The 27,751-nt window shown below is 40.0% G+C and overlaps 1 protein-coding gene across 2 annotated transcripts in view; it reads right to left on the bottom strand.

Moving 5' to 3' along the window:
- The window catches only part of PAX3 (paired box 3), a 101,914-nt gene that overhangs the window by 24,281 nt on the left and 49,882 nt on the right, over positions 1-27,751 (bottom strand). For both annotated transcript variants that reach the window (XM_061386289.1, XM_061386279.1), the window contains exon 5: positions 9,450-9,655. In XM_061386289.1, the coding sequence (XP_061242273.1) occupies positions 9,450-9,655 (206 nt within the window). The remainder of the gene's footprint in view (positions 1-9,449; positions 9,656-27,751) is intronic.

Consider the following 27,751-nt stretch of genomic DNA (forward strand, 5'->3'; position numbering starts at 1 on the left):
AAGAGCCCCCACATGAACTCTGGGGTGACTGTGGGGAGGGATGGCTGAGCAGAGGTGCCATCACCACTGGCACCCTCCCACCATCATGAACTACAGCACTTCAGGGAGGATCCGGGAGTCTCTATGGCCCCCACCATGACATGTGTCCTAATTTGGCCTTGCCTACTGCACTAACCCTTGTATTTCATAGTCTTATCAATGTGTCTGTATTTCTATGGACATTATGTGCACAGCTCCTAGAGAGTCTTTTAAATTGACCAGAAGGATAAGCGGAACGATTTTTTACCATCTCTTCCAAACTGTGAGACATTATACTGATCTTAATAGAAATAAATGTTGAAGAGGTACTTCAAAAAAGAAAGCATTTTATCTATGAAGACCCCTTACAAAATGAGTTTGTTTTATTATTTCTTTCCATAACAGCTGTAAGCACCTATCTTTTTATCAGAGGAAAAAAGAAGTAGATAAGATAGGATCCCTGAGCTCAAGGAGCTTACTGTCTTTTCTTCAGGGAATTCACAGAGTGGTCAAGGTCACCAAACTAACTGCTCACTAGAGGTAGAAGTTCCATGTTTGGAAATGCAGAGAATCAGGAAAACTTTAGATGAGAGACAGAATGTCAACTCATTTTAAGTTTGGATGTGACTCCAAAAAGCGGTCAGTCCAGATGGAAGAGATGATGCAAGAGACCAGCATGCTTGAGAAAAGATGACTTGATTTCCCCACAGAACAAAGTTAACACTTAAACAACTTAATTGTAAATTTTAAGTCACAAAATTTTTAAAAGAGTGGAGAGAGCAATGTCTCCCTCCCTCCTTTCTTAAACAAGAAAGCCCAGTTTATAATAAATACTTTACCAAGGCATCTGCTTAAACTTTTGCTATTCACTCAAGCATCTGTCTGAAAAGGAGTCTGGTCTTCTCAAGCCATGCTGCAAGATACTGGTAAGGAAAGCTGTTTGAACTTCCTCAGAACACTAACATTTAATACTCCTTAAGTATCCCACAGGAAAAGAAGGTAAGTCAATATTTTCTCAAGTTGATACATAATTGAATTAGAGTTTTACTTAACTTAATAAATTGCCACCTGGGATAATAGAACCAAGAACGGCATTCAATTTCGGTTCTGGATCAATTGTGTTTTCTCACTGGAAGTCTAAGTGTCTGTTACCATGACTCCCAGAGGCATCAGGGCAAAAAAACTGTTTTCAGGGAAGTGCTTGGAACAAGCTGGTTAGTCACACCTGGCTCAAGTGAAGGGCCCTCACACTTATCTTGACCAACCCATGTATAGTGAATCTTCAGCTGCCTAGGCAGGGAGGAGAGTTGAATTTCCAAAAGTTATGATGTGACTTCACTCATTCAGACTTACTGTCACCAAACCTACTGGTGAGATTCATTATGAAGATCTCAGAAGCTTGCCCTTCTGACATTATCAGAGAGTGTCTCCAATCTCTCTGTGCCAACTTCCTGCTGTAACCTTTAGATAAGTAAACCAAATTTGATTTATCCAGTGGGTGGGCTCTGCCTGGTTACTCCATCAATCCCAACCTACTTTTGATTTATGTTCATGATAACTCCTCCATAACCCAATTTTTAAAATCAAAAATGTCTTCATTCAGATAATAAATTAGAAGGAACATCATGACTTTCTACAATTCCCTTCAAAAGATTAAACCCAAAAGGCTAGGTGTACAAGGCTGTTTGGTTTTGTTTCATTTTTCCACAATGATACAAGTAAACACTGATGACATGGAATAAACCCACCAGGAGGTGGATTTATAAGTTCTTATATTTACCATACAGTATATATTATAACTACCACAAAAGACGAGGAATAGTTGGAAAGCAAATCTTTACTGAAAAACAAACCTTTAACAGGAGGTCTAAGAGTTTCCCAAAGGAATGAATTTAAAAGTTGTTTAAATTCAGGCTAAATAAATCCAGAGGGCTATTTCTGAGAGAACCAGGGCTTCTTGCGGGCTGAACTGCCTGTCTCTGGCCAGTTAACCAGAGTTTTCTATCATCTTGCCCCTGGCAGCCTCTGCATCTCCAAGAAGCAGCTGAAACTGCCAGAAGCAGCACTAAAGTTGCAAAATACACTGAAGTTGCAAACTTGGAAATGGTCCTTGCCTTCTTTAGGCTTTGAAACTCATAAAACACACATCTATTTTTAATAGGAAAAAGGTGCCCTTGAAATCACCTTCATTTTAAGTACCCAAGCCAAGCACAATGATTCTAGGGTGCTGTTATTACCCCATCTGTGACTGAAAGACATTCCCCTGGCACTCAGAAGTCCTACCTAACTCTTCCAATATTCTATCACCTAATTCCTAACAGACAATCAAAGAATAATCTACTGAATGACACGTGTAAGTGCATAAGACTGAATAAAATCACTTAAAATGGGTGGAAAGTGAAAGTGCGAGTCACTCAGTCATGTCTGACTCTTTGCAACCCCACGGACTATAGATCACCAGGGTGCTCTGTCCATGGAATTCTCCAGGCAAGAATACTGGAGTGGGTTGCCATTCCCTTCTCCAGGGGATCTTCCCAACCCTGGGATCAAATCTAGGTCTCTGGCATTGCAGGGAGATTCTTTACCACCTGAGCCACCAGGGAAGTCCCAAAATCGATAGAAGGTATTTATGATTTGGTTTTTACAGTGTCTAGAAACTTTTCTTTGTTTTGAAAAGAGTAACAAATAGCAACAATCTGGCCTTTGAGGTTCTAGAGGAGAATATGAGTATTCCACCAATTTCTTAGCCAGTAGGGCAGAAAGAACAAGTTTACAAAGTCAGCTTGTAGTTGCTGTTGTTCAGTCAGTAAGTCATGTCTGACTCTTTGTGACCCCATGGACTGTAGCCTGCCAGGCTCCTGTCCTTCACTATCTCCCAGGGTTTGCTCAAATTTCTGTCCATTGAGTTGGTGATGCTATCTAACAATCTCATCCTCTGCTGCCCCCTTCTCCTTTTGCCTTCAGTCTTTTCCATCTCAGAGTCTGCTACCTTCCTGTTAAATGTCACTTTACAATCTCTAATTCAGTGTGATTTCACTCTCCCCAGCATCACCTGGCCTTCCAATCACATTTCGCATAGTAAGGAAGTAGGGCAGGAGGCACATATCAGTGGATAACTACTATCAGACACAGTTGTTTATAATTGCCTATGCAATATCACACAACATCAGAACCTTCCCTGGCACCAAGTTTTTATTTCGTTTGATGAACTGCAGCCCGGTTCAATTTCACCTGCTCCCTAAATCTTTCCCTGCTTGTATGTCTCTCTTCATGCTTTTGGAAATGATCTTCAGGTCCATTCTGGAGTAACATAACATCCGATGATTTTTTGAAGCAAAATTGAAATTGATTGAAAGATCCCTATTATATCACAATAACTAAGGGGAAAAGATAATCACAAAAGAATAGGTTTTTATAAATTTTCCTCTTCCTGAATAAAATAAGTGACCAATTTGGTCTCAGCAATAAAAGCTGGACAAAAACTCAGTATTTTAAAAAATACAGTCATACTTTACATTCACATGGGAGCGATGCAGGCAAGAGTTGAATCCCAGCTTTTCCTGTCTCTCACTACCTCTGTAACCTTGAAAAATTTGCTTAACATCTGTGGGCCTCTGTTTTCTCATCTACTAAATGGGAGAAATAAAAAACTCCTTCACAGGATTAAATGAGACAACATAATTAAATGAGACAATAAAAACAAAGCTTATAAAAGAATACTATAAAAAAAAGTGTGTTCAGTAAATGTTAGTTATTAAGTAAAAATGTCACATTGAGAAATCCAAGAATTAAAGCCTTTGTTTTCTGAGTTCTGTCTATAGCCAAAGCCTTTCATGCCCCTGAGCAAGCAGGAAAGTGCCCAAATAACACCTCAAATAATTGAAAGCCAGTCTGGCTTGAACGGAGGCTTAGGTCCAAATTGTTTCCAAGTTTCATGGATTAGTGCTAATTGTCCCATGGTGTAAGCCTAATTTTGCTCTCAATAAATTACTGGTTCACATTTTTGGTGTGGTCCTCAAAAGCAATCTAACCTACATTATTCCAGATGGGTTATTTCAAATACAGTTTGAAAAATGGGAAGAGAGTGTAATCGTTAACCCTTAGAATTTACAACAAGATTACAAAATGTTTCATTAACTACCAGAGCTGATACTAAAGTGTCAATTACAGTACTTTCCAAGTAGGTAAATTCAGGACAATCTGCTTGTTCCCTGGAACTTCTTACTCACTCCACTCGCCCAGCCCTCCTACCACGGCTGCTACCCAGCCTTGATCACCGTGTAGAGAGCAGGTTGGGGAGAGGACGGGCCCGGCTGACAAGAAGAAATGCCATGCTGCCGTGAATATCACACATGAGGGCATACACAACTTTATACATCACAAGAGCAAACTGCAGCAGAGTGGCAGGATGACCACATTTTTGCTTCATTATGGAGTTCAGGACCAAATATTTCATACCTATCTTAACTTCTGAACTACAAAGATCTGTTAGATGGTTTTAAACCATCATTGGACGTCCATGAGAATCCCAAATTATCAATGTTAGAAGGGTCCTGAGAGATCATGCATCTTAGGGGCTTTTAATTAATGAAATGATCAAGGGGTGGTGATTTGTAAGAATATGAGGAAAGCTAGTGGCCCTCTCCCTACCTCACACTTGTGTGCACACACACACAGGCAAAAGCAGAACATCTGTGTACAAATGTCAAGTTTCCCAGGTCTCCTGAAATCCATTCATGATTATCCTAGTCATTCATGGACCCAGCCTAAGGTCATCTGATCTAAATCCCATATTTTAAAAATAAAATTAGAAAAAATGAAGCCCAGTAGGATTAGAGCAAAATTAAGTGACTTGCTTGACAAAACCCTTTGGGTAAAGCTGAGACCAAAACCCACATCTTCTGACTCCTAGTTAAATCCTTTTTTTCACAAGCAGCTTCCTTTCCTGTCTTCCATTACCTGGGTTGCAAGAATACTTGCCTGCTTCATACAGTTCTTGGATGGAATATTTACTAAAACGTCTACACATCATAAGTGTTTGCAAGTCATTCCTTACAAAATTGTAGTTTTTGCCATTATTTGCATAACAACAGCTACCAGGGAGGTGAATTAAGCAAATTAGATCTTTGCTGTACAGTGATTCTTATATTGTGTACTCAGATTCAGCCCTGATAAATATAACATAGTTATTGTTCAAACAAATTTTTTCAAATACTGACAAAGTTCTACGTTATTAAAGCTTTAATCATCTTTATCCACAAGAGCTTAGAAATTTTCTTCCATGGAGGGAGGGGAATGTAGACACATTTGGGTTTTTTTTTTTTTTTTGGTTTGGTGTTGGGTTTTCCCAGGTGCCCCAAATTAAACTAACACACTCTCTGGCTATCACTCAAACTGAACTGACGCTGCTACTGCTTTCCCAGATCCTTCTAAAAACTAAAGGATTTTGTTCTGGCATTTTAATCAGTGATTAACTACTCCCTTCTTTTTCCTGCTGGGTTAAGTAAAAGATCCATATGCCGGGTGTTGTAGGGAATTTGTTAGGCTGTAGATCATAGCTGTGGTGCAAGACATGATGCGTCTCAAGGGAACTAATGAAGCCATAAGGAATGTAAAGAGTCACCGGGTTAAAGCCACATTAGGACAGCTGTTAGGTTAATGAGGGCCCTGCTTTGGAGAGGAGGTCACTGTACAGAAAAATATGAACCACTCTTTATTGGTTTGATCCCTTGTCCTCTGGAAGTTAATGGGCCATTCTTACTCTCCTCCACATTTCCTGAACCAGACGCGAGTGCCCGGCGCTGTACAAGCTGCACGCGGTTGGGATGAATTCTGTATCCACGTACTTGTCTTTGGCAAATGCAACAAGGAGGCAGAGGAACAGGGAACACTCTTCTCAGTTTTCCATCACTCTCTTTGTTTGATTTCTTTAAATCCAATGTTTGTTTTTTGACTCTGAGTTCAGAACTGATCTCCAGTCTATCTTAAGGGCAGATCCAGTATGTGGGCTTGGCCAGCCTGGGGGGTTAGGGACCAGACCCTGGGATATAGAGAGCACGCAATAAAGGTTTGTCGAAAGAAAGGAAGAACGAATGGACCTCAACTTCACATTTAAACTAGGTGATCACAGAACTATAATAAAAGCAAACAGATTTGATGTAAATAATACATATAGCATTGTTATATCGGAGAAGGCAATGGCACCCCACTCTAGTACTCTTGCCTGGAAAATCCCATGGACGGAAGAGCCTGGTAGGCTGCAGTCCATGGGGTCACTCAGAGTCAGACACGACTGAGAGACTTCACTTTCACTTTTCACTTTCATGCATTGGAGAAGGAAATGGCAGTCCACTCCAGTGTTCTTTCCTGGAGAATCCCAGAGGCGGGGGAGCCTGGTGGGCTGCTGTCTATGGGGTCGCACAGAGTCGGACACAACTGAAGTGACTTGGCGGTGGCAGCAACAGCAGCATTGTTATACAATTATAATATGTACACTGTATATGTTACTATAAATAATATGATATATTATGATACCATACATTATATATGCTATATAAATATGAGTATATGTTACTATAAATAATATGTGATATATATATACATCATGATTTGTGGTTGAAAAAGTGTTAGTCATTCAGTCATATATGACTCTTTGAGACACCATGGACTGTAATCTGCCAGGCTCCTCTGTCCGTGGGATTCTCCAGGCAAGAGACTGGAGTGGGTTACCATTCCTTTCTCCAGGGGATCTTCCCAACCCAGGAATCAAACTCAGGTCTCCTGTATAGCAGGCGGATTCTTTACCATCTGAGCCATCAAGGAAGACCAGTTTGTGGTTAGAAGTGGTCATTTCTGGGAAAGAGCACTATATCCCAATGTACTAAATACAGGGATTGAATAGGTCCAGCTGCAAAACATTTGTGCTATAAATCCCAGCATATCTGGGACTCTTCGCTGCATGTACCTCCAGCTCACACAATCAGATGCCTACATTCCACCTTCCACAGCAGTTCTCTCCTTTCCATTCCCACTGCCGCTGACCTATTTCATGCCCACCACCTTCAATGCCCTTTGCGTCAAGTTTAGCTGCCTTGCCTGAAACCCAAGCTCTCCACAAAATGTATGTAAGACTCAAAATTTCACTATTGTTTATCCACCACCCCTACAGTCCACAGAGTGCCTGGTACATAACAAGGATCCCTGAAATGGTGAGTGAATAACAAGAATTGACACACCTCTCTATATGTTATGTCTGATAGAATCATATTCTGCCCAGAATGATAACTGAAGTTAAGAATGCACATTTCCTAAGTATCAAAAAATAAACACTAAGAAAAGACCCTGATGCTGGGAAAAATTGAAGGCAAGAAGAGAAGGAGGCGACAGAGGATGAGATGGTTGGATGGCATCTCTGATTCACTGAACGTGAATCTGAGCAAACTCCAGGAGCTAGTGAAGAACTGGCATGCTGTAGTTCATGGGGTTGCAAAGAGTCAGACAAGACTTAGTGACTGAACAAAAACAGCAAGGATACAAAGAAAGCAAACAGATTTCCAATCAGCTTCCTTCCTGCCACCCTACCACTCCCTCTATTTAACCAAACTGAACTGTTCACTGTTTCCTCAACATGACTAGAGAGAAAATGAAAGTTCATCTGACATGTAGCTCGTGTGCGTCCAGCCCTCTGTGCTTCTGCTCATTATTCTGTTACTAAAATGCTCTCCCACCTACCCTGCCCCTTGAATATCTATCTAGACCCAGAAGGCCATCTGATCCCTCCCTTCTTCATGAGCCCCCCTTTTTTACCCTAACAAGATCTCACACCTTCCCTCCTCTCAGCTCTCACTGCACTTGATCTCTCTCTAATACACTTACCATATCAGCTCTGCTTTCAAATTATTTGTGTGTTTACTTTATTACTGCATTAAACACTAGTTCTTTGAGAAATTTGTCTTCATTCATCTTGGTGTTCCTTGACTTTTCTAGCACTGTGACGATCAGATAGAAAGTCAAGCTGAGAAAAGCAATCTGACTTGGCTCTGCAGACTATAAGAGGCTATTCCAGAACAATCTGTGATGGGAGAGATAGTTAGAAGCATAGGGGAAGGTGTCAATCAATCTAGAGACCACACCAACTGCCTAGTTCACTGCTGAGTCCTCAGTCTGACTCTGACTATGAAAGTCAAGTATCTGGGAATAACATGACATTTCCGGATAAGGTAACTTCAACTCCTGGGCCAGTAAAGAATTCCAGGATACCCTGAGGCACTTGTAATCTTTCCATCAGTGCTTTTCTGTGTTGGGGAGACTGTTTATCATTCATAATGAAACATTATTCAATCACTCAATAGAAACAAATTACACCCAAGTAGCCTTTCTCCAGGGTTCAGAACACTTCTAAGTTGAAAAGGTAATTTTACATGTTCTTAAAATAATAGTTACTTGAAAAGCTTCTAGACTTAAAGAAAAGGATTTTACCTTATACAGCTTTGCACTTCATCATGACTGAATGGCTACAGAGAAGAAATATATGGAATCCAATTACCGTGATCACTTACTAGCTACATGACTTTGGGTAGTTTACTTAAATTCTCTGAGTCTCAGCTTCCTCATCTATAAATTGGGGATATTCATAGTACCAAACTAGGTTTTAATTATAAGTAAATGAGTTAATCCATACAAAGCATTTAGAATAGTGCCTGGCACACAACAACGACTCAAAACTTCGTTGTCGTCCATGTACCACCCCCAAAATCTATGCATTCCCTGATACATAACAAGGATCCCTAAAATGATGCATGAGTAACATGAATTGACATACTTCTGTGTTACATTTGATACAATTATTAACACATTCTCCTCGTAATGACAACCAAAGTCTAAAATAAGAACGTACATTTCACAAATACAAAATATACTAAGAATAGAAATAAAGCTAATTAAATAGATCACAGTTTTAAATCAATACATATAAAATACTCGTATCAAACAATGTGACAGAAAAGCCAAATATAGCCATCATATCAATAATTGGACTTACCGAACTATTAAGAGGAAAAAGAACATTTTCTGACTTACGGTTAGCATAGTAAAATGTTGCTGTATCCCACAGACATACCTTGAGGAAGGGGGCAGGGGCTGGGGAAGGGGCAGAGGCGGGGTGGGGGGTGAGGAGCAGTGGCCGGAGGTGGTTGGACCACACAAGTGCAAATAAAAAGAAAAAAGACATGACGATATTGTTATCATGACAAGGCAAAATGTAAAGGAAAGAAACCAGAAAGGGAGAACTTTATAATGTGAGAGGCTACCATTCACAATGAAGGACCATTCCTAACACAGTTACTTTCTTGGTTTGAAATACACCTTAGAGAAGAAGATGCTCTTGTTCTCTGTCTGGGTTTACGCAGGACGGGATGTTGGGACGTCGGTACCTGTACTCGGGCCTCTGTAAGCTTTGCCCTCTGGGCCAGTTCCTCCCTGGTGTAAATATCAGGATAGTGGGTTCTCTCAAAAGCCCGCTCCAGTTCTTCAAGCTGTTCTGCTGTGAAGGTGGTGCGGCTCCGGCGCTGTTTCCTCTTCAGGGGCAAGTCTGGTTCAGAGTCGATGTCAGAGCCTTCATCTGATTGGGGTGCCGAGGCTAAAAAGCACAGGAGAAAAGAAGTGATCTAATGTATGTCAACAAACAAGTCGGTGGCATTCCCTGCTAGCCTCATGGTTAGGATTCTGGACTGTCACTGCCAGGCCCAGGTTTGATCCCTGGTCAGGCAACTGAGATCCTGAAAGCCGCTTGCTGGGGCCAAAACATGGGGGGAAAGAGGTCTGACCAAGATATAATGACTCAAATCCTAGTCTAAAGTACACTGCCAAAGTCCTCCCATGGACACCAAGCCCCTCCTTGCAGGAGTACATTAAATAGTATTCAATCTCTTCCCCAACCCCATCTCCAGGCTCCCCCAGGCAGAAATAATTGCTTTCTGCATCTGTCATTCTAAGTGCATTACAAGCTCTTAAAAAGCAAGGACAGGCCTCCTCCATTTTTTCTGGCCCTCACCCTTAGCATTTAATGGATACTTGGTTCTTGTCCAATATGAATCACATTTCAGTTGGTTCCTGATAAATTTTCACCAGCTTTTAGACCAGGAGAAAATTTGTTAAAGAGTGATTTTTAAAAATAAATATTCCAAAACTGACTTTGTATCTAAAAAGGCAATAACAGTAAACTATCACAGGAATCCTATAAATCTGTGGACTGTACTGCTCTTATTGACATTGTACAGGAGAAGGAATCAAGACCATCCCCAAGAAAAAGAAATACAAAAAAGAAAAAAGGCTGTCTGAGGAGGCCTTACAAATAGCTGTGAAAAGAAGGGAATCGAAAAGCAAAGGGGAAAAGGAAAGATATATCCATTTGAATGCAGAGTTCCAAAGAATAGCAATGAGAGATAAGAAAGCCTTCCTCAGCAATCAATGCAAAGAAATAGAGAAAAACAATAGAATTGGTAAGACTAGAGATCTCTTCAAGAAAATTAGAGATCACGGTGTGATCACTCACCTAAAGCCAGACATCCTGGAATGTGAAGTCAAGCGGACCTTAGGAAGCATCACTTCGAACAAAGCTAGTGGAGGTGATGGAATTCCAGTTGAGCTATTTCAAATCCTGAAAGATGATGCTGTGAAAGTGTTGCACTCAATATGCCAGCAAATTTGGAAAACTCAGCAGTGGCCACAGGACTGGAAAAGGTCAGTTTTCATTCCAATCCCAAAGAAAGACAATGCCAAAGAATGCTCAAACTACTGGACAATTGCACTCAACTCACACACTAGTAAAGTAACGCTTAAAATTCTCCAAGCCAGGCTTCAGCAATATGTGAACCGTGAACTTCCTGATGTTCAAGCTGGTTTTAGAAAAGGCAGAGGAACCAGAGATCAAATTGCCAACATCCGCTGGATCATCGAAAAAGCAAGAGAGTTTCAGAAAAACATCTATTTCTGCTTTATTGACTATGCCAAAGCCTTTGACTGTGTGGATCACAATAAACTGTGGAAAATTCTGAAAGAGATGAGAATACCAGACCACCTGACCTGCCTCCTGAGAAATCTGTATGCAGGTCAGGAAGCAACAGTTAGGACTTGACATGGAACAACAGACTGGTTCCAAATAGGAAAGGGAGTACGTCAAGGCTGTATATTGTCACCCTGCTTATTTAACTTCTATGCAGAGTACATCATGAAAAACACTGGGCTGAAAGAAGCACATGCTGGAATCAAGATTGCTGGGAGAAATATCAATAACCTCAGATATGCAGATGACACCACCCTTATGGCAGAAAGTGAGGAGGAACTAAAAAGCCTCTTGATGAAAGTGAAAGTGGAGAGTGAAAAAGTTGGCTTAAAGCTCAACATTCAGAAAATGAAGATCATGGCATCCAGTCCCACCACTTCATAGGAAATAGATGGGGAAACAGTGTAAACAGTAGCTGACTTTATTTTTGGGGGCTCCAAAATGACTGCAGATGGTGATTGCAGCCATGAATTAAAAGATGCTTACTCCTTGGAAGGAAAGTTATGACCAACCTAGATCAGATCAGATCAGATCAGTCGCTCAGTTGTGTCTGACTCTTGGCGACCCCATGAATCGCAGCACGCCAGGCCTCCCTGTCCATCACTAACTCCTGGAGTTCACTGAGACTCACGTCCATCGAGTCAGTGATGCCATCCAGCCATCTCATCCTCTGTCGTCCCCTTCTTCCCTCCCAGCATCAGAGTCTTTTCCAATGAGTCAACTCTTCGCATGAGGTGGCCAAAGAATATTCAAAAGCAGAGACATTACTTTGCCAACAAAGGTCTGTCTAGTCAAGGCTATGGTTTTTCCAGTAGTCATGTATGGATGTGAGAGTTGGACTATAAAGAAAGCTGAGTGCCAAAGAATTAATGCTTTTGAACTGTGGTATTGGAGAAGACTCTTGAGAGTCCCTTGGACTGCAAGGAGATCCAACCAGTCCATCCTAAAGGAGATGAGTCCTGGGTGTTCATTGGAAGGACTGATGCTGAAGGTGAAACTCTAATACTTTGGCCACCTGATGCGAAGAGCTGACTCATTGGAAAAGACCCTGATGCTGGGAGGGATTGGGGGCAGGAGGAGAAGGGGACGCCAGAGGATGAGATGGCTGGATGGCATCACCGACTCGATGGACATGGGTTTGGGTGGACTCCGGGAGTTGGTGATGGACAGGGAGGCCTGGCGTGCTGCAGTTCATGGGGTCGAAAAGAGTCGGACATGACTGAGCAACTGAACTGAACTGAACTGACTGCTCCTTATAAGAAAAACCATGTTAAATTTACTATCTCATTACCAGGTATTAGGAAATGCTTTAAGGGGAGTTTAGATATTGTTAATGTAAGTCTCAAGAACAGAAGCAGGCATAGTCTAGTGAATTGTTTCTAAACAGAGATTCAGAGTCTGGATCTCTGCTGAATGGATAGGCAGCTGCTCAGAACAGCTGCCTAATTTGAGGCATAAACTGACAGTAAAGAATCTGCCTGTAGCACAGAAGATGGGTTCTATCCCTGGGTCAGGAAGATCCCCTGGAGAAGGGAATGGCAACCCAGTCCAGTATTCTTGCCTGCAAAACCCCATGGACAGAGGAGCCTGGCAGCCTATACAGCCCATGGGGTCGCAAAAAGTCAGATATGACTGAGAGACTTGGTGGACAAACCAGTAAACAATCCACCAGCCAAGTTAAAAAATTAAAAAAAAAAAAAATAGAGTGATACCAGTACTCTAACTTGAGGAACGCAGTGCAAAAATGAAAATGCAGGACCCTATGTTCAAAAGTTCATCATGAATTCCAAGATGGCAGCAACAGAGCATAAAACTAAGCACAGGGCCTCTCTCTGCACAAGCGGGCCTGGGTGACTGAATAGTTCACATGGCCCTGAAGCCAGCATTGCTGCAGCCCCCTCCACCAAAGCTTGAATTTGCCTGTGTATGAGCACAATCAGGGAAGACCTCCAAATTGAGTATGCAGGTGCCTAAGAAAGAGGAGCAGGAGCTGGGAAATTAAGTAGAAGTTTGTGTTCGTGATGCAATTTGGTGTGTGTGACATAACAGTAACCGAGCACCTGTTGGCCAACAGCAGGTTCTGCAGTTTGAGGACGCATCACACAAGGGTTCTCAGTAGGAGAGCAGTCCTCTCTCAGAGTCCTGGACCTCAAGGCAGTGGCAGAGGCTGTCAGGGGGCTGTCAGACCATAAACTCTGAGCACAGCACAGGAGCTGGAGCCACCGTGCTCCTGAAAATATCCAAATGCACTCAGAAAACTCCCCAAACAACTGGGGGATCCTCTGGGGAAAGGGCCTATGTATGCTGCCAGCCAGAAAATTGTAGATTACTAATGGGCTTCCCAAGTGGCACAGTGGTAAAGAATCCACCTGCCAATGCAGGAGATGAAAAAGACGTGGATTTGATTCCCTGGGTCAGGAAGATTCCCTGGAGAAGGAAATGGCAACCCATTCCAGTATTCTAGACTGGAAAATCCCATGGACAGAGCAGCCTGGTGGGCTACAGTTCATGGAGTTGCAAACAGCTGGACATGACTGAGTAGACATACACAATGTCAAGGTAATTCATTTGCCCCCTCAGGCCTGAGGACTTGGGGAAATGCAAGGGGTGCTAGAAACAATCTTAAAATGTAGTATCTCCTACAATACCAATTTTCTTTTCTCTTGAGCTCAAACCTAATTCTGCCCCATAGAAATTTTAAATTTCATTCAACTTTAGAATAAGCTATAATTTGCCCCAAAAATGTACCCATACAAAAGAACTCATAAATATAATTCTAAGTTTTCTATTATTTTATTACTTTTACATTTTATTCACATTCAAATACTATGAAATTAAGAAAGTAAACTAATAATATATATAACAAATTAAAGAAAACCAATTCTGGTATATAAAAGCAAAAGGTAATTATAATATATAATGCTCCACTGTGTGTTGGCCATTATGCTTGGTTTTTCAATTATGTTATCTAATTTAATATAAAATGGTCTAATTTAATATAAATCTTATTTTAGGATATTTTAGCATTAACTGAAAGAAAGAAAAATAGACTTTCTTTAAGTATGGGAGTATTTTACAGGAGTATTAACATGCTGACTGCATGCTGCAGTCCATGGGGTTGCAAAGAGTCGGACTCAACTTAGCAACTGAACTACAAACATTAACTTGCTAAAAAACATGTTGTGCGTTGTGTGCTAAACTTCAAAAGCAGCCAATACAACTTACATGTGTCTACCTTTAATAAATGTGAACCAAATTAAAAGAATAATAATTTGTGCATAATTGTAGGGCAGTGGTTCTCAAACCTCTAGAGCATCAGAACCACTGGATAAACTTGTTAAAACTCAGATGGCTGTCCCTTCGTCTGATTTCATTGGTACAGAAGGGGCTCTGAGAAGTCACATTTCTAAGACATTCCCTGGTGACTGATGCTGATTTTGCTGATCCTGGACTGACACTTTGAGAACCATCCCTATAGAATATTCCAGACTAGTTATTTGCTTCCCCTGCAAAATTCCTGAGTATATAAAATATTTTTCCACCACAATTTATCCAAAAACTTGCCCCTACTTGCCCCTTCAATTATAAATAATATACTCAAGAAACAAATTACTCATCCGCCTAAGAAGAAAATAAATTTTTATAAAAGGTATTCCTTCCATACTTTCAGTTTTTGTTGCCTTGACCTTTTTGTCTAATGTGAATTCAAGTAAAAAACTCGACAGCATTTAAAAACTGACCTAAATCTCTCCTCTGCCTGTGAGAACTTTAAATCTATGCTTGCACTTTCTCTTACTCTGATCCCATTAGGATAATAGTATGTGGAAATTTTCATGTTTCCTTTGGGAGTCTCTGGGGCTATTAAATCCTCCCAAGTAAATATGATGTGCCATGCACTGTCAGGTCAATTAATCAAAATCACCGCTAGTTTCTAGAGAAAAATGGCTGCTTAGATGTACAAGAACCAGCCAGAGCTAATTCTGAGGGTCAAGACCACTGTTTCAACTTAACAATTAATGCCCGCCCACCTCTACCCCCCCAGAATATAAACTCTGTGAGCTTAAGTCCCTTCCTTTGACTTGTTCATTGCTAGAACTACTGCTGAAACATAATATGTGCTCAATAAATACATGCTGAATGGCTAGAAGTACAGGAGAAAAATTCAGTTTTGAACTAAAATTTACTTCTCTGCCATCATTTTAGATCTTTAAAATGGAAATTCTGCTCTTATGAGTCACCCACCATTTAGATGAGCTTTGAGGGTGGGAGTTTTGAATCCTTAAAAATTACTTGAAAACTGTTGCAAGCATATGAATGCAATTGAATTTTTTTCTGAAGAATAATTATCAATTCAAAGAGGATTGTGATTTAAAAAAAAAAAAAAAAGGTGAGGAACTATCAAAAGCCAGTGATGAAAAAGACTCAGACTATCTAAGAGCTCAGTAACACAGCCTTCACCATCAAAAATAAATTTTTCTTTAACAAGTTAGCAAATTACTACTTTTACTTCTAGACTATATATTCAAAAGCAATCCAAAGGTTCCATCTAACTAGGAAAAACTCCAAACAGCATAATTTCAAAGGCACTGAGGAAACGATTTGCCTGATTTTTCTGCTGGAAAATTATCTGAACAAACTGATCATTTTTGACACTGTGAAGCCACAGTCTTACAAGCTAATTCTAACTTTTCCCCATCTGTGAATTCCAGAGGGATGTGGGCTTTAAAAAATGTTCAGTGAACCACCCTAGATTAATCTACAAGCTAGGAAATACTAGCTCTTTCTAAAGACAGAAATACTACCATTTCTTGTATCACTCAACAGAATTAAAATGTATTAGTCACACAGAACATGGTTTGCAATAATGTCCTGAACTTGAATCAGTTTTTACCAAAAACAAGTCTAAAACTTAAATCCCATTTTGATAGCACAAACTAAATCATTCCATTGAAGTTCTAGTTTACATATTTAACTTTGTTCAAAACTGGAACAAATTAGATACTAGACACCAAGTTTCTAACCTTGCTAAATATTACAGCAAAGTAAAAACAAGACTTTTTTTTTCAGACAGCTTGACAGAAAGAAATTATATATATTTTTTCTGTGTAGAATATTTAAGCTATGACTTTGAAACTACAAGCAGCATTAACAAGATGATAATCTAAATGTTCATAAATTGCCAGGCTATAGCAACTAGATTAAATATAATTTCTTCAGTCTACTTGTACTGTCTGGCCTTAATACTGAAGGGAGATGTTCGTACATATAAGTTGCTCTATCACATTCTACACCTGCCTTCACAAAGTTTGTTTTATCATTCATTACAGATACTATCCCCCAGTTTGAAATTCCAGAATGGTTCTCATAAGAAAATCCGTATCGATACATAATATAGTTTTTTAAGTGGAAATTTTATTATTTTAAATTGTATAAAAACTCTCAGATTTTATCCCAATCCATGTTATCAGACTTCGAAAGTTTTGACCCTATTACCAAAACCTCTTCACAACCCATTCTCTGATTTACACGTTAGTTTAACTCAATGTCACCAATGAACCTGGAACAAATCTTACCAAGAGGTTGAGAATTTCTCTCCTTTCCTTATGTAACTAGACAAAAATCCTGTAAAGTAAATACTCACCCCATTGCACAGGAAATGGAAAGACTTAGAGAGGTTATTCAGATCATACAGCTGGTAAACTAGAATTTGACCCAGGTTTATAGGACTTCAGAGAACTCTCCCTTCTAGCCTGGAACGTCCTAAATAGGTGTTGAGTTCCTCTCCCTCTCTCTCTCTCTCTCTCTCACACACACACAGTCCTTTTGAAGAGGAATACCAGAAACACACGAAATCAGTAATTCCAATATAAATCATTTAGCTGATTGCCACCACCATTCTCATTTGTCTCAAATTTTCAAAACTTAGACTCAAGCAAAAATCGACAGAAATACAACAGTTTGACAGTTAAAGTGTGAAAATGTTAGTCATTCAGTCATGCCTGACTCTTTGTGACCCCATGGACTATATACAGCCTGCCAGGCTCCTCTGTCCATGGAATTCTGCAGGCAAGAATACTGGAGTGGGTTGCCATTCCCTTCTCCAGGGGATCTTCCCAACCCAGGGATTGAACCCAGATCACCTGCACTGCAGGCAGATTCTTTACCATCTGCCAGGGAAGCCCCCATACTTTGAATATACAAAGAATTCAATAAATATTTGTTGAATTAAATTCAATTGGGAAATTGATAAATCAATTGAATTTAATTAACAAATATTCATTGAGTTCTTTGTATATTCAAATAAAGCACTAGGAAACTAATCAATTTTCCAAGATATTGAATCAATTTAAGAAATTAAAATTGTCTGACCATTTGCAGTCTCCATTAATAATCATCATAGACCCTTGGTCCTAAGTAAGATCCAGGGTCAGGCTGGAAAATATTATTGATCACAAGCAGTTGAACTGATCACTCAGTTTATATCCGTATTAAAGCCTTCTTTTTTATATTAAAGGCACCCTGATGAAAGGATATCAAGAGCTATAAGGTAACCTCAAATTCTTTTAAGACAAAAAGAACAGGAATAAAAGTTTGAAATCTGTTGGGATATTCACAAGTTATTCAGCAGAAACCTCAGTGTGATCGCTGGAAAATGTCACCTTTCACCAGATGCCTAACTATTTCAACCTTGTGTTTTATTCTTAATTTTGAAAGAAGTTCATTTCTTCTTTTTCTATGTCCAGCTAATTCTAAGTGTTAGGAGCAAAAATTTTAGTTAGTTATCCCAATGATCTCACACTAACTCCCAAAACCAACCTTGGGAAAATGGATATTTTCAGCTTAAAAAAATAAAAAAGGTCAAGCATAGGCAACAATCATACCCCACAGGATTACAAATTCTTCCTTCAGAAACAAACTGGGAGGAGAAGGCAAAAGTCTTACCACCAGCGACAGACCATGAAGTTTAATTAAAGAAGGAATTACAGAATTAGAGAGTATGTCTTTGTCCGTTAACCCCTTGTGACCTCTTCTGTAGCCTCAGGAAATATTTCATCCTAGTTAACGCTATTATACATGAGATCTTACCTCAATTTTATAGGGATTTAGTCATGTGGGATTCTATAATTACTGGTTTCCAGACCAGTATAATTCAGAGATGCGAGACAGGCAAAAAATGGAGAAACAAAATAACTCACAAGAGTGCATTTGGCACTGTCTTTCTTCTCAGCAAGACCTTTCATTTGAATAATTAAAGAATCAAAACATGACAACCATTTAAACTCTATGTTTGCCCCTGATATAATACAACGCGATTTACAGACATGGGAGGAGGCCCTGCAGGTTTTGAGGCTGAACTTCCTTGGTCATAGGTCATTTCTTCTTAGACGGCCTCAGACTGAATCACGCGGTCCCGGTGTTTTTACTAACCTTTTGGAGCTAAACCTGTCAGCACCGGTCCTCAAATCTGTGTTTCACTGATGAAAGAACAAAATAAAAATAAAAATGGTTCCTGAGAGCCCCACGAGGTGGTTTCACCCTGTGTTCAACACTGAACGGGTATTTCAGAGTTATATCCCATGAGGTCTTTAACGGGTCAACTTGAAGTTGGATGCACTTACTTGGCATCCAATCCTAGAACGTCTCGTGTGTTTGTGAGTTTCACTATTCAACACAGGAGGAGACAATGGGACAACTAACTGTTTTCTGATCTGAAGTGGTCCTTTTACACTGAGAGAGATGTGAATGACCTCTCTCGTGTTTACTCGGGTGAAAGCCAGGAAGAGTCTGATATTCCCTCACGGCCCCAGAGTAAATGACAAATGACATTTTCCCTTTGTGATCTTTGGGATTTTTGTTGACTTATTTGGAGGCTTTTGTTGGATCCCCAGAAATGGCCTGTGGCCGAGGCCTATTCTACCGATTTCCACGCTCCATCTGTGGAATCCATCAGCGGAGCGTTTACCCTCATTCAGGGCTCTGACACCTGCCTGGCAGGGAGCAGCCGACACAAAGAAAGCCGGAGTGGATGAGAAAGGGGAGGTTGGGTACTTTTTTTTTTTTTTCCAGAGGCGGGAGGAGGGGGAGGTTGAAATGGACGCACAGTAGGGGTTAATCCAAGCCAGTAGAGAGACTTCAGCACCTGGAAGCTTCTCTTCCACATTAATTCACAAGCTAAAAAGTAATCGGAGATTTTATTTAATGTTTAAAATTGTATATACGTCGAGAGAAAAAAACTCCGCTGAAAAGAACAAACCAAAGTTTTACAACAAAATCCTAAGGTATCTAAGATCTAGCCAGTGTGTGTGTGACCTAACAAATTCTCGAACTTTCCAGAATTCCTAATTCAGAACTAGAATTTGAGTAATTCTGACTGTGTTCGTTGATAAACTAGGAGAGACGGTTTAGTCTATAACCTGATCAGCGGCTTCGTGGGCGAGATGGGCGGGCAGAGGTCTTGTTTTGCTTTTACAGCCACTACAATTTCTCCCGCAAAATGTGCCAGCCAGCCCAAAAATCTTTAGCAATTACAAAAAAAAAAAGCAGGACAGTTTATGGGAAGGATATTCTGGGCTCCCTCGGAAAGGTTCTTTTAGAAACTCTCAATATAATTAAGACCCTCCGGCCCTTCACCTACCCTTGTTCCCGCCCAGCAGTGCCCCCCACCCCCACTTGGGGGCTGCAGAAACGTAATGCCGGTCTCCTCCCCTCTGACCCAAGCCCTTCCCTCGGAAGCTGCCTTCTCACAGCACGGGGTCATTAGAAGGAAAATAAGCTCCTGCCAGGTTGGTGCTAATCAAAATAGCACAAATAAACCCTGACACTCAACAACTCCCGGAGTCCCCGCTGCCCTGGGAGGAGAGTACAGATTGGTTATGAATATGGCCGGCCGCGGGGGCAGCCCAGAAGGGCCGCGTGTGCTCCGGACCCGGGAGTCACTTGAAAAGGACAACGTGCACCATTGGGTGTTTATGTAAGATAAGGGCTGCGAAGCAGAGGCTGGCTGTACAACCTAGTTGCCTGGCCCACAAGACCCCCCTCCCCACCCATCCTGAGGTTCCAGTAACACTGAATTTCACGTGCGCGTGAGGTCTCCATCCACTTTACACTAAGGAATCGTATTGGGGGTGGAGCTCTCTTCTCACAGCCACTACCTGACCATGAGTCACTTACAAGGCCTCTTTTGTAAAAATACAGGTTTATTTCTCTCATCCATCTCAGCCCTGCTAGTGATTATTTTTAGGAGCTTTAGAAATGATTATTTTGTATTCCTTGATATGATGAAGTAAAAACAGGCTTCTGCCCTTTCTTTTCCCCTGACACAAGCAACATTTTGCTTAAGGGAGCTACAAAACCCCAAAGGAACTGTTTCCGTATTTCCCTCCAAAAGTATAAAAAGGAAGAACTGGTTTGGGGGGACTCTGACAGTGACTCAGATGAACCCAGTGGCTTCTTAAACCCTTTGAGACTTACCTGGAACAAGAATTCTGGAAGGAAATGAATCTCTCTCATGGAGCAAAGATGAAGTCACACCTATCTGCCCCCTGCAAATGATTTCTACTGGCACATTTTTTTTTATTAATAAATTGCTTCTTTAAATTCTGTGGTAACCAGACTATTTCAGCCACCAGAGTATTTCAAAGAGGAAAAGAGATAAAAGCCCCAAGAAAATGTATTGCTATTCAATTAGGAAAACTGATTAGTTAACTAATCAGCTAACAGCTTTCTAAGAATAGTCTCCCTTGATAAGAACTTTCCTCCCTCAAGAGCTTAAAAGTCAGTCATAATTAAAATTAAGAGCCAGAGCTCCCTCTCTGCTGAAGTCTCTGAGTCTCAAAAAACAGTAAACTAGGTTTTGCTTTACTGGGATTGGATTGCAGGGAGCAAAGAAAGGTAATTTGCACACTGAAGGGGAACAGGAAAACAGTAGTTCTGGTGAAAGGAAAAGGGCCAAGTGACTTTTATTTACAATTGCCAAGAGAGAGGCCATTATTGACCATATGTGCCACAATTGCCCTCTTATCACAGGCTGGCCATCATGTCCTTTGGGAGCTGTTAATGAACTGGGTAATTGAGCTGCTGACATGTGTTACCAAAACAAAACAATAGGAAGAAGAGACAAATGAACATTTTATTTGCCAATCAGAGTAGGTTCAGCTTTTCACTGAGCCACAGCTAAGTAACTGACTGAATACATAAAACAGTGCATTGAAAGCAAGCAGATGCAGACACAATAATAGTTAACTGACAGCTTATGGCCCATCTGTGCTTAACATTTTGTTAAAGAAATTACTTGACTTGCTAAAGAGACAAATCATACAGCTGCCCCAAGTGCTGCATTATAAGAGATAAATCATTGGCTAAACTGTTTCATGCTTAAAATGACAATGCTTATTAACAGTTATGTGGGGATATTTTGTCATCACAGCTTGACACAGTTATTACTTACTAAAAATGTGACAACTCATAGGTATTCAACAGAATTGAGTCAGGAAAGAAAAGCTGGACACAGCAAACAATTCGAAACAACAAGAGGCATTTTTCATCTCTCGGGGTTAACTATGCATTTCTAAGATGTCATGAATGGAAAAATAAATAAATAAACCCAATGAAACAGAAGATTGTGTTCCCTATGGTAATTATATCTCTTTCTTCCACTTATACCTTATTCATTCAGAATTATAGAATATTAGAAATGCTCTCATTCTGGGTTGCTTACTATTAATATCACCAGTGATATCAGTTTAAGAAATACTTGTGTCAAGCCCTTTTACTCTCCCAAACATACTCACTTTCCTTTCCTCCTATGGAAAAATATTTCTTTAATAGGGAAAGAAAAACCATGTCACAAAACACTCTCTTTATGAGGAAATTTAGCTTATGTTTCTGTTCCTGCATCTGAATTGAAACCACATTTTTTGATCCAAGTGTGGTTCATCCACTGCAATGTAGAACAATTTAATTCTGAAATCATTTCTGTGTCAACTGGTTAACTAGAGGCAGAACATGGATCTCTCAAAGACCTTCTTGTGATCACTTCTTCAAAGTTCTGGGCAAAATCAACTCAATAATAATAATAAAGATATTCTTAAAAAGCTGTTATTCACTGATTTGCTGACAGCTTAAGATAGCCCACCTCTGCTTCTGGCATTCTTTATGTGCATATTCTTTCAAAGTTCCCGAAACCCCGTATGAGTACTGTCATCCCCATCTTATAGATGACAAAAAATGAGATCTCAAGAGTCCTGTAACTTACCTGATCCATGAGAACTAAGATAAGCTGCCTAAATATTAGATCTTAAATATCAAATATACACTTTTATTAGCATTGTCTTTTGAGGAGTAAGTTGGTTCAACCAGTGAGGTGGGCTGAGAAAAAGACTGGCCAGTATCGACACATTTTTTCTTCCTGGTCACAGTCAACTCTATAAATTCGTTGTGAAAACATGACCATAAAAGGTGAGTGATATTTTCCATGGTGGTTGGTGTATGTGAAATTAGTTACGTGCAGTCACTAAGAAAGAATTTTGCCTATGAAACTCAAACCTTAGCCATATTTACAGAGCTTTAAATAAAACACAATTGACAAAGAATCACCCTGCCTTAAATCATGATTTAAGGCATGATTTAATCATGCCTTTCCATGATTGAATATTTTTGATATTATGTGCATTGGTCATTTAAAAGTCAACAAATAAACTAAAGTTGAATATATAAAAGAGGTGACAAGTTACACAGACAGCCTTTCAGAGGGCAGAAAACAAAAGAACGCTGTTGCCACTCTTATTAAGACAAGACAACCTGCTGCTGCTGCTGCTGCTGCTAAGTCGCCTCAGTCATGTCCAACTCTGTGCGACCCCATAGAGGGCAGCCCACTAGGCTCCTCTGTCCCTGGGATTCTCCAGGCAAGAACACTGGAGTGGGTTGCCATTTCCTTCTCCAATGCATGAAAGTGAAAAGTGAAAGTGAAGTCACTCAGTCATGCCCGACTCTTAGCGACCCCATGGACTGGAGCCTACCAGGCTCCTCCATCCATGGGATTTTCCAGGCAAGAGTACTGGAGTGGGGTGCCGTTGCCTTCTCCGTAAGACAACCTAGAGATGCACAAAACCTAAACAACCAAACTTTGTCAGGATCAGCATGACTGAAGATGTTTGGAAAAGAGAAGAAAGGCAGGTTTAAGAAGAAAGTTAAATACTGCACTTTTGGTGCCAGAAACCTACCAAAGGAGGTAAGAAGATAAATGACTAAGAGACTTGAAATACAGAACAAAACACTTATAGAATTACAGAATCATCAGAAGAAACTTTAGGATAATCCTTTCATTCTGCAGCTGAAGCTCAGAGAGAGCAAGGGGGGTTGCCTCAAATCACACATCTTTCAGTAAACATTTACTGAAAGCCTAAGGTTTGTCTGATATTGTCCTTGGCACTGGGGAGGCAAGTATGATGCTTAAACTCAGAAGGTAAAACTTAAATCACCTAACTCGCACTCCAGTACTCTTTCCACTGAATCCAAGTCCTGTATCAGTATATACGGAAGGTAATACAGCCATGCCCCGAGGCAACAGAAAGATTAAGTGGTCTCTCAAGGCTGAAAAACTCAGATACATTATTTGCTAAATAATAGAGCCATAGATTCTGTGCGGCTGTGATCTTTAATATAAAGATCAAATTAATACATAAATGCTTTAAGTGACACCCCCCATATGGCATTTCAAGATTGTTTTTTTTGCTTTTCGTTTTCTGTCGGGTTCCATAACGAAGAAAAGAGACAGCGCAGGAAGCTTGTTTTGAAAATCCAAATCTTATCTGGGTCAATTACTGCTTGTTGGAAGATAGGAAGAGGTAATAACTGAATATAAATGAAAGAGGAAACTTCCTGGAGGCAAAAGAGGGAGGCTGAGCTTAATTCTTGCTGGCAAAAGCATTAGTAGCAACATCAAGGTCATCATCAGAAAGCACTCATGGGAAACCTACTGTGCAAGTAGTACTTTGCCAGAGGCTGGGACGAAAGGGATAATGAAGAAGAGAGTGGGGTTTCTCTCTTTCATCCTGCAAAGGTATGATCTCAGGCTTGGAAGGTTGGTTTCCAGATTGGTGTCCTATCCCACCAAAACCCCAGGAGGAACTGGCAAACCAGTCAAGATGATTAAGTAGATAATGTGAATGATTTATCACTATCCTTAGTTAGATAGGGATGGCTGGTTTATGAAATTTTCTCTTTACATCTAAGCAACAGTCACCACTGAGTTCAGAAGAGATGATACCAAAGGTATGAGCAAACAAAGTGGGCAAAAAAAAAAAAAAGCTATGGTAAAAGACCTCCAGTTCTAGAGAAAAGTCAATCTACTTCAAACGCCCACCTGGCCACTTCCTCTCTGATTTGGGGCCAGCTGCTTAAGCCTCTGATTCAATTCTTTCATTAGTAAATGTGGTTTTTAAACACCTGCTTCATAGGCTGGTTTTAAGGAAAGAAGAGTTTCCAAAGCACACAACAGCTCCCAATGCACAATAGATCCTCCAAACATGTAGCCCTCTGCATACCTTCACCTTCATATTATCCAACCCCCAACCAGGCATTAAAAAAAAAATTAGCATGAGAAGAATGCTATGTTCTAAGACTGAGGGAGAAAAATGATCACCAAAACTTCGAAGATGTTTGTAGAACTTCCTGAGTTTGTGAAATAAGATCATCATCCAATCTCCCATCTGCTTCTCTTCTGAAGATCCTGCCCACTATCAGCTAGTATATATGTATCTGCTTTAAAAGGATGTTCAGCTCTGCATGAGAACCTACTACATAGCACAGGTTAACTCTACTTAACGCACTACGGTGACCTGAATGGGATGGAAATCCAGAAGAGAGGGCATGCATGTATAGGTATGGCCGATTCACTTTGTGATACAGTAGAAACTAATACAGCATTGTAACACAAATGTACTCTGTTAAAAATTAATTTTAAAAATATCTAAAATGTAACCCAGCGCACTGTACTCATCCTGGCCCAGGACATGCATCTGTGCTGCAGAATCAAAGATTAAGGTAGCTATGACAGTAAATAAATTCTGTGCTCCCAAATATCTCAGGGCTTAAGCAAGAGGGCTGAGCTTAATAAACATCCAGCAAACAGCCTAAAATAAATGAAGGACACTTGGCCTCTACTCTGTGCCAACATTCATTTTGGTTTCCATGGGGAAGAATTTCCACAGGCAAATCCTCATCTTCATTTTTGTCTACTGATATGAATCAACATAGGTAAAATGAAGTATAGCTTTGAGCAATTCTCTATCTGCTCATTTTAGTGTCCCTGGCCAATGTGAATAAGTCAGGCTCCCATCTCCACGAGAGATAAAATGAAGAACTCCTTCAAAAGCAGGCTTCCAGGTGAATTTTTGGGCCACTGCATTTCCTCTCAACATTCTCTTTCCAGAATTATCTTGCAGAGCTGAAAGGGAAAGAATGGAAGTACTAGGTAGGACAGAGCAAGGGAGGGGAGGAGAGAAGAGGAAAGAACAGAAGAGGGTCCCCTTTCTCACAAAGAAGAGTAATAACACAATAAGTGATTTCAGAATTAGAGGGTTGACCCCAGGCACTCCTTTCTCCAATGGCTCTGATGACAAGTCTTATTGAGTTAGGAATGCCTGCTCTGAGGGGTCTGGGGTTAAGGGTCTAAATGTATGTCTTTATCTTTGGCATAATTCTTGAATAAATTAAGGATCCTGGATGACCTGGATGGACCAAAGATAGTCCTATTCATCCTTCCTACCCACACCAACCAATAATGTAACCGGAAATCATCCCACTGACATGTCAGTATAATGCCAACATCTAAAAACTATGTTGCCAATTTAGTTCAAACTGAAGCCCTACTCCTCATCACCCAATTCTAAGTTTATTCCTAAGAAGTGTTTCCTGGACAAAATACATTTCTTATTTTGTTGTATATTTTTGTTTTTACATTATAAAAACACATTACAAATTAAAATTTGAGCAGTATATAAAAATAAAAAACTATAGTTCCAGATTTCAAAATAATCACTATTGATTTTAAATTAGGGAATAGATTATATAAATGGATGGATGGATGCATGGATGGATAGATGGATCAAGAGAGAGAGATGAATTAGTCAAACTCCTTCATGGTGTTTCTTTCCATTCTTTTGTTCCATGTATACTATTAACAAAATGTAAGTTTTTAAAACCTTCCTCTTGATTAGCTACACAATTAAAAAGTAAATAAAATTCTTTCCTCCAGTAAGTATTCAGTGAATTTGTCTCTGTTGTTTTAGTAATAACAACAAAACTGTTTGGTAGTATTGCTGATACATGAACATTTCAATTCAGCTCTGAGATTACATAGGGTTCTTCCAATTTGCTCATCTATACTTGTATATATATTTGAATGTACAAATACAAGCATCTGCCCATCTCTATACATGAAGACCGAGATAAATGATATGTACTCATATTGCATTCACATAAAGCAGTGATATAATTAATTCAAACAAGCACAGAAGCCACTCTCATACATCTCTCTACTCTCATAATAAATAAACCACAGTTTTAAGAAAGTCTGAGACATCAGAGATGGTTGTCCTTGCTAACCATCCTCCCAAATCCTCATTTCTAATCATGATTCAATTAAGTAAGAGGAGGCCCTTAAAATGCTTTCTTCTTCCTGGTAGAAGAAGCCAGAGCAAGATCCGTGTGTGAATGTCTGAGTATAAGATGGGCATGAAGAGAGACAGTGGCTACAGAAGAAAAGCAACTGATACAGGAAGGTGATGTTCCAAGTAACTAATCATGTAAACTACAGGAGGAAAATATCAGGAATATTGTTTAAAGTATTTTTTCAATTATTGGCTAGAGACGTTCATGTGTGTGTTGAGTGCATGCTCAATCACCCAGTTGTGTCTGACTCTTTATGACCTCAAGGACTGTAGCCCACCAGGCTCCTCTTTCCATGGGATTTTCCAGATAAGGATACTAGAGTGGTTTGCCATTTCCTTCTCTAGGGATCTTCCCGACCCAGGGATCAAACCTGCATCTCCTGCTTGGCAGGTGGATTCTTTACCACAGAGCCACGTGGGAAGCCCAGAGATGCTCCTGTTTTGTATTAAAATGTGCTGCTGAACACAGAAATTTAAAAGCTGGAAATCACAGCTTTTAAAAATCATCAGACCATGTTTTACCTTACATATAAAATAATAACTGAGTTTCAAATGGATGAAATGATCCATCTATCATCTGCCTTTTTAGTGGCAGAGTTAAATCTCAAATGTAGATCTTCAAATTCTAAATTATTCTTGTTTTTCAAATGAAGATGATACTCAGGGTGTTTAAAAGGACCCAAAGTCTCAGGAAGCCAATGAAGTATCAGAACTAAGAAGATAATCACCGGTCTTCACTCTAAAAATGCATTAAAGTGATTTCTAGATCATCTATTTCTTAGTATCATTCTCAAATTTCTTTGGTCAAGTAACGTGATTATTCAAATACCAACCACTAATAACCAATTTTTATAAGAAATAATGATTCATATATTCCTGAGTAAATCAGCTTTAAAAATTAGAAAACTATTCATTAACATGAAATTGAATGTGTACATGAGTATCTGCGAAGAGTTCACTGAGTAGAGTTTAAAGGTTTCATTCGACTGAAACAAACCTA

The sequence above is a fragment of the Bos javanicus genome, chromosome 2 (genome assembly GCF_032452875.1).
Source record: "Bos javanicus breed banteng chromosome 2, ARS-OSU_banteng_1.0, whole genome shotgun sequence".
Taxonomy (NCBI): Eukaryota; Metazoa; Chordata; class Mammalia; order Artiodactyla; family Bovidae; genus Bos; species Bos javanicus.